General features: G+C 44.5%; 1 protein-coding gene across 1 annotated transcript; it reads left to right on the top strand.

Annotated features, from left to right (window-relative positions):
* Positions 1 to 3,257: 3,257 nt before the first annotated feature.
* Positions 3,258 to 11,790, top strand: LOC116372085 (myosin-4-like). The gene is made up of 13 exons (XM_031821175.1): positions 3,258 to 3,384; positions 3,478 to 3,565; positions 3,681 to 3,798; positions 4,679 to 4,934; positions 7,199 to 7,441; positions 7,756 to 7,932; positions 8,026 to 8,171; positions 8,363 to 8,449; positions 8,681 to 8,843; positions 8,941 to 9,067; positions 9,239 to 9,357; positions 9,501 to 9,697; positions 9,845 to 11,790. The coding sequence occupies exons 1-13, from the start codon at positions 3,358 to 3,360 to the stop codon at positions 10,092 to 10,094; spliced, it is 1,998 nt and encodes a 665-aa protein (XP_031677035.1). The 5' UTR covers positions 3,258 to 3,357; the 3' UTR covers positions 10,095 to 11,790.
* Positions 11,791 to 11,804: the final 14 nt, after the last annotated feature.

Below are 11,804 nucleotides of genomic sequence, written 5' to 3'. Positions count from 1 at the left end.
CATTAAAGCCCTTTGAATTTAACTGAATTGAATTGATATGTGACCTGAAAAATAAGATCTGAATTAAGTCCAGCTTGGTTGTTTTAGGGATCTAGCTTGGTTGTTTTAGGGACCCAGCTTGGTTGTTTTAGGGAGCCAGCTTGGTTGTTTTAGGGATCCAGCTTGGTTGTTTTAGGGATCCAGCTTGGTTGTTTTAGGGATCCAGCTTGGTTGTTTTAGGGATCCAGCTTGGTTGTTTTAGGGATCCAGCTTGGTTGTTTTAGGGATCCAGCTTGGTTGTTTTAGGGATCCAGCTTGGTTGTTTTAGGGATCCAGCTTGGTTGTTTTAGGGATCCAGCTTGGTTGTTTTAGGGATCCAGCTTGGTTGTTTTAGGGATCCAGCTTGGTTGTTTTAGGGATCCAGCTTGGTTGTTTTAGGGATCCAGCTTGGTTGTTTTAGGGATCCAGCTTGGTTGTTTTAGGGATCCAGCTTGGTTGTTTTAGGGATCCAGCTTGGTTGTTTTAGGGATCCAGCTTGGTTGTTTTAGGGATCCAGCTTGGTTGTTTTAGAGGATCCAGCTTGGTTGTTTTAGGGATCCAGCTTGGTTGTTTTAGGGATCCAGCTTGGTTGTTTTAGGGATCCAGCTTGGTTGTTTTAGGGATCCAGCTTGGTTGTTTTAGGGATCCATGCCACGGCGTGTGACATGTCATATATTTTGACTGGCTGTGACATTTTAATGGATTGAATCATGTAAAAAGTGCTGCCATGTGCCAAAGCTCTTGCGTGTCTCAGGCAAACTCCTGTCTGTGGTGATTCAACTACTTGGCGAGAACAGTGTAAGTCGTTGAAAGCACCATTAAAATGTCTTGGATCAAGAGTTACTGTCCGATCCTCCCAAGGTCCTGCCAAAATATGTTATCTATGTACAATGACAGTTTTATTATGACCGTTTACTCAACGGTTTAATGACATCTGGCAGTTAACAGTGTGTCAGAAGCCAGAAACTCCTGTTCTGGACAGCCCCCATCCACATGGTTGTGCAGGTTCTTATTCCACACCAGCACTATGTCCCTCGGATACCAAAACACAGGTCGAATATCATGCCAGATCTTTGCACATTAAAATAACTTTGAATGTCATAAACTCTTAGTCTGCATGGTGTTGATGTTCTCTCCACCCACAAACACGCCAAGTAAATATCTTGTGTCTAATAACAGTGGCATCTGCTCAACTAGTGCATCCAGCAGCTCCCTTCTATGGGGCTTCTTGTACTGATGTGCTGGGTGGACACTGCTCACAGAACAAACAGGAGGTATTCAGGTGAAATGTTCTGAACATTGCTGATAGAAATGTATTGAATAGAGCTGATGTGATTCTCTATTCTACCTGTCATATCTGTTCTACACAATACATTTCATGGATGGATTGGATGGATGGATGGAAGGAAGTTAAAATATGTTTTAGAGATCTATCTACTGTTTTCTATGTTAGAACAGTTTGCTGGTAATATCTGATTTCACTTTTTTATTTTACCTTTATTTCGTTAGGCAAGTCAGTTAAGAACAAATTCTTATTTTCAGTGACGGCCTAGGAACAGTGGGTTAACTGCCTGTTCAGGGGCAGAACGACAGATTTGTACCTAGTCAGCTCAGGGGTTTGAACTTGCAACCTCCCAGTTACTAGTCCAACGCTCTAACCACTAGGCTACGCTGGCCTTGAATGGAAAATGGAAAAGGTTCCAAAATGAAATCCATGATGATGCTATGAATTCAATAATGTCCCCATAATGTTGCTTGAGTATGATAATCAATATGTTGTTTTGTTACAGACCAGGAGAACCAGTCCGTCCTGATTACGTAAGTTGTTTACTAAAATCTCACTTGAGAAAGGGTTTCTACTGCAATATGTTGTGTCACTTGGGTGTGATATATTACATTATGAATGGATTAGGCTACGCATAGGAATGAGTCGATGAGTAGGGATATTTGTTAATGAGAGAGGTACAGGATAGAGGTACAGGATAGAGGTACAGGATAGAGGTACGGGATAGAGGTACGGAATAGTGGTACGGGATAGAGGTACTGTCACGTTCTTTCAGAATCGAACCCAGAAGCAGACCAGGACAAGGAGAGTAGGAAGAAGGTGAGTATTTATTTACAAGTGAATGTGAATGGGTAGATATATCCAGGTGGCGTAGCGGGCAGCGGTGGTGAGTTGATGGGAGTAAATAGGTGGATCCAATGGGGTAGCGGAATCCTCCGACGACCAGGCGGGAATGGGGTAAATGATCCGGGTGAGTAACTGAAGACAAACGGAGGTAAGTTTAAGGCAAGCAATACGTAAAAAACAACAAAACTAATTCTATCCAACTTGAGGCTGATACTATGGCACAACATACTGTTCATGGCTAACGATCCGGCAGGGAATGGATGTCAGGTCAGAGCTTTTGAAGGGGAGAGGTGATGATCAGGACAGGTGTGCAGATTACTGATGGGATACAGGTGCTGGTGAACATCGATCTCCCAACAAGCTAATTCGCCTCGACCCCGCCGTCTGGAATCCATTATGCAGCGCAGGACCACCTCCGATCATCCAAGGAGGAGGAGAACGAGGAGGAGGGGGCAACAGAGGACTGAGGAGAACCGGCTTGAGGCAGGAGACATGAAAGGTGGGGTGTACTCGAAGCGTTGCCGGCAATTTGAGTCGGACCACAGCAGGGTTAATGATTCTCTCCACCACAAACGGACCAATGAACTTTGGTCGAGTTTCCTCGACTCAGTCCGTAGAGGAAGATCCCGTGTAGCCAACCAAACCTTATCTCCGATGGTATAAGCGGGAGCAGGAATACGGCGACGATTCGCCTGGATCTGATACCGGTCAGAAACTCTAAGGAGGACCTTCCTGGCCCGATGTCAGGTCCGGTGGCAACGACGAATGTGAGCCTGGACAGAAGGAACCGAAAGATCCCTCTCCTGAGAAGGAAACAAGGGAGGTTGGTATCCGTACAGGCATTGGAAGGGGGACATCCCAGTGGCAGATGAAGGAAGGGTATTATGGGCATACTCGACCCAGGGTAATTGAGATGACCAAGAGGTGGGATCAGAGGAGACAAGACAACGCAGCGTGGACTCCATCTTCTGGTTGGCTCTCTCCGCCTGACCATTAGATTGTGGGTGAAATCCAGAAGTGAGACTGACTGTAGCTCCAATGGCCAAACATTCATACAATAGGTGTTATTTTACACAATCTCATTGGCAGCATTTGCATTAAGATACGTGTGAAGATAACCTGAGATCCCTCTCATTTATAATTATATTGAACTTTTCTCCATTATAACAGATACATCCAAGAAAGGAGGCAAGAAGAAGGGTGGTTCCATGCAGACTGTGTCCTCCCAGTTCAGGGTGAGCTTTTAAAATGTGGATATTCAGTCCTTCAAAATGTGTACTGATTATCAGAAATGATTTCTGAGAACACGGTTTGTAACCCTCCTACAGGAGAACTTACATAAGCTGATGACCAACTTGAGGAGCACTCATCCTCACTTTGTCCGCTGCCTGATCCCCAACGAGTCAAAGACTCCAGGTACAATAGATGTTGAGTTAAATATGACATCTTGTCAGTACAGTATCAGTAACATTAACAAACCAGTCTTTAACCTGTTTATGAGTATTTATAGAGACTTGGTTTGTGTTTCCAGGTCTGATGGAGAACTTCCTGGTTATCCACCAGCTCAGTTGTAATGGTGTTCTGGAGGGGATCAGGATCTGCAGGAAGGGCTTCCCCAGTAGAATCATCTATGCTGACTTCAAGCAGAGGTACACGCACACACACACACGCACACGCACACACGCACACGCACATGCACACGCATACACACACACACACACACACACACACACACACACACACACACACACACACACACACACACACACACACGCACGCGCACATGCACACGCATACACACACACACACACACACACACACACACATGCACACGCACACGCATGTATAAAGAAAAGCTATTTTCCTCAAAACATATATTTTGACCCTTTAGTGTGTGTACTTTACTGTATTTATACTTGAAATATCGTTTTCCACAGGAAAAGTAAACAACAAAAACACTGGAGGAGTTTACTTAGTTACAGTTCAGTTTAAAATGACAATATTGTTCAGTCATTTAATCATCATTTTCCTAACAATCTTTAAACATGTCACTCACCATGTCACTCACCTTGTCACTCACCTTGTCACTCACCTTGTCACTCACCATGTCACTCACCATGTCACTCACCATGTCACTCACCATGTCACTCACCTTGTCACTCACCTTGTCACTCACCATGTCACTCACCCTGTCACTCACCATGTCACTCACCATGTCACTCACCATGTCACTCACCTTGTCACTCACCTTGTCACTCACCATGTCACTCACCATGTCACTCACCATGTCACTCACCATGTCACTCACCTTGTCACTCACCATGTCACTCACCTTGTCACTCACCATGTCACTCATCATGTCACTCACCATGTCACACACCATGTCACTCACCATGTCACTCACCTTGTCACTCACCGTGTCACTCACCGTGTCACTCACCATGTCACTCACCATGTCACTCACCATGTCACTCACCCTGTCACTCACCATGTCACTCACCATGTCACTCTATCCTCTCTGTGGACCAGAGATTCTGTCTTCACCATCCAGTACAACATCCGTTCATTCATGAATGTGAAAACCTGGCCATGGATGAAGTTGTACTTCAAGATCAAGCCCCTGCTGCAGAGCGCTGAGACTGAGAAGGAGCTGGCCAACATGAAGGAGAACTATGAGAAGATGACGTCGGACTTGGCCAAGGCTCTGGCCAAGAAGAAGGAGTTGGAGGAGAAGATGGTGTCCATGGTGCAGGAGAAGAATGACCTGGCGCTTCAAGTCGCATCTGTGAGTGAGCAACAACCCTCATCAGAGCACATTTAGACACACAAGTACACAGACACAATCACACACACATCAGCACATACGAACAATAATTTAAAAGGATGGCCTTGACTAGAATACAGTATATACATATGAACAATAATTGAATAGGATGGCCTTGACCAGAATACAGTATATACATATGAACAATAATTGAATAGGATGGCCTTGACTAGAATACAGTATATACATATGAACAATAATTGAATAGGATGGCCTTGACTAGAATACAGTATATACATATGAACAATAATTGAAAAGGATGGCCTTGACTAGAATACAGTATATACATATGAAGTACATAGAACAGTGATGCCAGGTCTATATGCGTAGGGCAGCAGCCACTAAGGTGACTAGAATACAATATATACTGTACATATGAAGTGGTTAAAACAGTATTTCCCCCCCCCCCCCCCAAGACTTGGGGAACATGCACTCCTCTTCAAGGATGGACCAGTGTTCGATTATTAAAGTAACCAGTATTCCATGTCTATGTACATAGGGCAGCAGCCTCTAAGGTGCAGGGTTGAGTAACCAGTGATGACAGGTCTATGTACAGTATATGGGGCAGCAGCCTCTAAGGTGCAGGGTTGAGTAACCAGTGATGACAGGTCTATGTACAGTATATGGGGCAGCAGCCTCTAAGGTGCAGGGTTGAGTAACCAGTGATGACAGGTCTATGTACAGTATATGGGGCAGCAGCCTCTAAGGTGCACGGTTGAGTAACCAGTGATGACAGGTCTATGTACAGTATATGGGGCAGCAGCCTCTAAGGTGCAGGGTTGAGTAACCAGTGATGACAGGTCTATGTACAGTATATGGGGCAGCCGCCTCTAAGGTGCAGGGTTGAGTAACCAGTGATGACAGGTCTATGTACAGTATATGGGACAGCAGTCTCTAAGGTGTAGGGTTGAGTAACCAGTGATGACAGGTCTATGTACAGTATATGGGGCAGCCGCCTCTAAGGTGCAGGGTTGAGTAACCAGTGATGACAGGTCTATGTACAGTATATGGGGCAGCCGCCTCTAAGGTGCAGGGTTGAGTAACCAGTGATGACAGGTCTATGTACAGTATATGGGGCAGCCGCCTCTAAGGTGCAGGGTTGAGTAACCAGTGATGACAGGTCTATGTACAGTATATGGGGCAGCAGCCTCTAAGGTGCAGGGTTGAGTAACCAGTGATGACAGGTCTATGTACAGTATATGGGGCAGCCGCCTCTAAGGTGCAGGGTTGAGTAACCAGTGATGACAGGTCTATGTACAGTATATGGGGCAGCAGCCTCTAAGGTGCAGGGTTGAGTAACCAGTGATGACAGGTCTATGTACAGTATATGGGGCAGCCGCCTCTAAGGTGCAGGGTTGAGTAACCAGTGATGACAGGTCTATGTACAGTATATGGGACAGCAGTCTCTAAGGTGTAGGGTTGAGTAACCAGTGATGACAGGTCTATGTACAGTATATGGGGCAGCCGCCTCTAAGGTGCAGGGTTGAGTAACCAGTGATGACAGGTCTATGTACAGTATATGGGGCAGCCGCCTCTAAGGTGCAGGGTTGAGTAACCAGTGATGACAGGTCTATGTACAGTATATGGGGCAGCAGCCTCTAAGGTGCAGGATTGAGTAACCAGTGATGACAGGTCTATGTACAGTATATGGGGCAGCCGCCTCTAAGGTGCAGGATTGAGTAACCAGTGATGACAGGTCTATGTACAGTATATGGGGCAGCCGCCTCTAAGGTGCAGGATTGAGTAACCAGTGATGACAGGTCTATGTACAGTATATGGGGCAGCCGCCTCTAAGGTGCAGGGTTGAGTAACCAGTGATGACAGGTCTATGTACAGTATATGGGGCAGCAGCCTCTAAGGTGCAGGGTTGAGTAACCAGTGATGACAGGTCTATGTACAGTATATGGGGCAGCAGCCTCTAAGGTGCAGGGTTGAGTAACCAGGGAGTAACCGGCTAGTGATGGCTGTTTAACAGTCTGATGGCCTTGAGATAGAAGTTGTTTTTCAGTCTCTCTGTCCCTACTTTGACACACCTGTACTGACCTCACCTTCTGGAAGGTAGCGGGGTGAACAGGCGGTTGAAGTCCTTGTCTTTTTGGCGTGTAATATATGTTTATATATGTCATGCATTTAAATAGATTTGCTCTGACTTATTTGACTAAATGAAGTCTATATTTTGATACACAAAGTGAAAACACAGGTTTTTTCTCTTGTTCTGAAACCAAGATTCAGAGAATCTGAACGATGCTGAGGAAAGGTGTGAGGGGCTCATCAAGAGCAAGATCCAGCTGGAGGCCAAACTCAAAGAGACGACTGAGAGGCTGGAGGATGAGGAGGAGATGAATGCTGAGTTGACTGCCAAGAAGAGGAAGCTGGAGGACGAATGCTCTGAGCTGAAGAAGGACATTGATGACCTGGAGCTCACCTTGGCCAAAGTGGAGAAGGAGAAGCACGCCACTGAAAACAAGGTCTTGTAGACAGTCCAACCAAACAATAATCCACAGAATAATCAACTCAAAACAGAAATGTGATTCAAGTCTTTTTGTGAGTGCAGTCAAAATTAAGACACAAAATAGTGGAATTTCAGTTGTGGTGGACTCCCCAAATTCATCACATGTTCTGCTCCCCCCTCGTTTATGATTTCCATTCAGCACACTGGCATGGAGTACAGCGCCATCTAGTGTTGAATCTATAGTACAGTACTTGATGACACATTTCTATTATCCATTTAACCACTTATGGTGAAGTGACCAAAAACTACATTTGTAGTGGCCATTTTCAGGTTAAAAACCTGACAGAGGAGATGGCGTTTATGGATGAGAGTGTTGCCAAGCTGACCAAGGAGAAGAAAGCCCTCCAAGAGGCCCACCAGCAGACACTGGATGACCTGCAGGCAGAGGAGGACAAAGTCAACACTCTGACCAAGGCCAAGACCAAGCTGGAACAGCAAGTGGACGACGTGAGTTTGACATTTTGGCCATGATAGTATGTAAGATGATATTATCTACAGTTGTTTAGATTTGACCAACACATGTCTGTTTATATATTGTAGCTTGAGGGTTCTCTGGAGCAAGAGAAGAAGCTCCGTATGGACCTTGAGAGAGCCAAGAGAAAGCTGGAGGGAGATCTGAAACTGGCCCAGGAGTCCATAATGGACCTGGAGAATGACAAGCAGCAGTCTGATGAGAAAATCAAGAAGTAAACACAAATAAATGACTACAGTTTTCCCTGCCATCTTGATCAACATAATGGTTCTTCTTGGCTCATTCTTGTAATCATGAAATAGTCTTTGTATGTGATTCTTAAACGCAAAGTGAATGGTAGCTTAGGCTCCCTTTACACTGTCTAACCTAAACAAACTTTGCAATCAACGTGTTTGTGTTTGTTAGGAAGGAGTTTGAGACCACCCAGCTCCTCAGCAAGAGGATGAGCAGTCTCTGGGAGCTCAGCTGCAGAAGAAGATCAAGGAACTGCAGGTACAGTACAGGATCTAAGCTCCAGTACAGGAAAATAACTGACACATTTCTTCTAGTAGCACATAGCACATATTCTTCCTGGTGGATTCTGATGGCTCAGTAAGATGGAACATGGTGCTTCTTGCTGGTGCTTCTAATCTGTGTAAAGATGTTGCTTCTTACCGTTGTTAGTTTGGTTCCTGCATGGAAACTGTCTAATTAATATAGTAATGAATATAGTAAATATGTTAGTGTAGCTGAGAGTCCGACAGTGTGGCTGAGCCGACAGTGTGGCTGCGGGGAGCAGATCGACAACCTGCAGTGCGTCAAGCAGAAGCTGGAGAAGGAGAAGAGTGAGTACAAGATGGAGATTGATGACCTCTCCAGCAACATGGAGGCTGTCGCCAAGGCTAATGTGAGTAGTGATGTTTTGTTCAAGCAGTGTTGAGGATGGTCAGCTAAATGACCATTCAATAAACTGAAGTTGACAGTCCCATATGTTTCACTAACAGGGCAATCTGGAGAAGATGTGCCGTACTCTTGAGGACCAGCTGAGCAAGCTCAAGACTAAGAATGATGAGAATGCTCGCCAGGTCAACGACATCAGCGGACAGAGGGCCAGACTCCTTACAGAAAATGGTACCTTCAACAATGAACAACAAACCAATATAGTTCATCTCAGTAGTACACAATAACATGTGTCGGGGGCTGTAAATTCAGTCCACACAGTTTCTGCACTACGATTCCTCAAAATACAATTTCAATCTAGAAAGAATGACTCATTAACAGGAGGTCCCTCGTTCCCTGCAGGTGAGTTTGGCCGCCAGCTGGAGGAGAAGGAAGCCCTGGTGTCTCAGCTGACCAGAGTCAAACAGGCCTTCACCCAACAGGTGGAGGAGCTGAAGAGACTGATTGAGGAGGAGGTCAAGGTAAGGCATCCTAAATGGAAACCACCTTCCAGTTTAGAGCTTTATCTACACATAGACTGTTTCTACGCCTCCCTCAGAGACTTCTACTGTCATCTGTTTTACTCTCCCTCTCTAATCTCTCTCTGTCTTTCTTTCTCTCTCAGGCTAAAAACGCACTGGCCCATGGTGTCCAGTCTGCCCGCCATGACTGTGATCTCCTGAGAGAGCAGTTTGAGGAGGAACAGGAGGCCAAGGCAGAGCTGCAGCGCGGCATGTCCAAGGCCAACAGTGAGGTGGCTCAGTGGAGGACTAAGTATGAAACTGATGCCATCCAACGCACAGAGGAGCTGGAGGAGGCCAAGTGAGTTGCGCAATAGCAAAAACTAAAATAAATGGTGTGGATGGTGAGGCTGGTTGGGGATCTGAGAAAATGTTTCTTCAATATGTAGTGCAATATTTGTTTCACAACAAGTTACTCACCATAACACCACCCTCTGTTGTCCAACAGGAAGAAGCTGGCCCAGCGTCTGCAGGAGGCTGAGGAGACCATTGAGGCGACCAACTCAAAGTGTGCCTCCCTGGAGAAGACCAAGCAGAGACTGCAGGGAGAGGTGGAGGACCTCATGATTGACGTTGAGAGAGCCAATGCCATGGCCGCCAACCAATATTTGAAACTGGTATCATTTCCTATTTATGCTATTTTTATTCCCCCAGTGTTGATCTTTTGTTTTGGACAGGCAGACCACTTGTATAAGTGAAGAATTTAGAGAGAGGTTCTGTGCTTTTATATTTAATCATCTCAACCCACCCAATTCATATTCATTATATAGACAGGCACGCTTTATTTTGTCTGGATTAGCATCCCAGATAAATCAAAATATTTTTTTACTCAAACGAATCATCAGGAGTAGGCAGCTCCATAAGTAAGTGAGTAAGCTGAGATATGACTAAGTGTCACACCCTGGGTGGGCAGCAGATGAAGAGGAGCAGTAGACATGGTACCATGGTGTTGGACAGATACAGTGTGTGTGTGTGTGTGTGTGTGTGTGTGTGTGTGTGTGTGTGTGTGTGTGTGTGTGTGTGTGTGTGTGTGTGTGTGTGTGTGTGTGTGTGTGTGTGTGTGTGTGTGTGTGTGTGTGTGTGTGTGTGTGTGTGTGTGTGTGTGTGTGTGTGTGTGTGTCACGCCCTGACCTTAGTTATCTCTGTTTTCTTTATGATTTGGTTAGGTCAGGGTGTGACTAGGGTGGTTTGTGTAGTTTTGTATTGTCTAGTGGTTTTTGTTTATACAATGGGCTTTAACTAGTCTAGGTGTTTATATGTCTATGGTTGCCTAGATTGGTTCTCAATCAGAGGAAGCTGTTTATCGTTGTCTCTGATTGGGGACCATATTTAGGTAGCCATATTCAATGGATAGTTTGTGGATTGTTATTCTATGTTTAGTTGCCTGTTTGCACTAGTCATATGGCTTCACGGTTCATTTTGTTGTTTTGTTCAGTGTTCGTTCTTTTCATTGAAAGAGTTATGTACGCTGCGCCTTCATTATGACGACCGTGACACTAAGGGGTTAATCTGGGATATTGCGGATATAGACAGGTATTGACCTCTCCATGGTAGCAGGATCTTGTCTATTTTTTACAAGTTTTCTATTGAAATTTTAGAGATATTACCGTGTTTATAATGTCAATTACCGTGTTTATAATGTGAATTACCATGTTTATAATGTCAATTACCGTGTTTATAATGTCAATTACCGTGTTTATAATGACTGTTACCGTGTTTATAATGACTGTTACCATGTTTATAATGGCTGGTACCGTGTTTATAATGTGAATTACCGTGGTTATAATGTGAATTACCATACTTATAATGTGAATTACCATGGTTATAATGTGAATTATCGTAATTTCACCACTAGAGGGTACGAGGGAACACTAATGTATATATCTGCATTTCTTTTCGGGGGGGGGGGGGGTGCAAATTGGCAAATGATAAATCAATATCATGTTTTCTTTACTTTTTTCATGTATATATGTGTATAATCTCGGATAACCCAGGACTAAAATCTTGTGTAATTTGGTCAGATAATCGAATACCATTTGTTTTCACGTCATCTGGCCACATTAGATTATTGTGCACATTATCTGTATCCTGAGAACTTTGTTCTGAGAATTTCCCAAATCACCAAAGTGTTCTCTCTCAATTGCCATGTTTATGTTACCATCTTGCTTCTCCTATTTGTTTCTTATGGAAACATTTCAATTTTGGCGTGTTCATATAGGCCACTTCCCCTGAGTGTAAAGGGTTAAAACTATCATGGATGATTATAATAGCTTAGTGTATGAATTGTGTAGTTAAATTTCTCCATCCTCATCCCTCAGCTGGTTACCAAAACAAGTGACCTCTGTGTTGGGGTGTCTGCTTTGATGTGGTTTAAATCGCAGATTGCTCCTTTAGTTAAAGTACAGTAT

Source organism: Oncorhynchus kisutch, unplaced genomic scaffold, assembly GCF_002021735.2.
Source record: "Oncorhynchus kisutch isolate 150728-3 unplaced genomic scaffold, Okis_V2 scaffold3902, whole genome shotgun sequence".
Lineage (NCBI taxonomy): Eukaryota > Metazoa > Chordata > Actinopteri > Salmoniformes > Salmonidae > Oncorhynchus > Oncorhynchus kisutch.
The sequence above is the reverse complement of the archived record's forward strand: the minus strand, read 5'-3'. Positions and strand labels throughout refer to the sequence as shown.

Excerpts from the sequence above, each read along its gene's own strand:
- LOC116372085 (XM_031821175.1), top strand. The coding sequence starts at position 3,358 with ATGCAGACTGTGTCCTCCCAGTTCAGG. Across the intron at positions 3,385-3,477 it reads CTGTGTCCTCCCAGTTCAGG|GAGAACTTACATAAGCTGAT; the intron begins GTGAGCTTTTAA and ends ACCCTCCTACAG. Across the intron at positions 4,935-7,198 it reads TGGCGCTTCAAGTCGCATCT|GATTCAGAGAATCTGAACGA; the intron begins GTGAGTGAGCAA and ends TTCTGAAACCAA.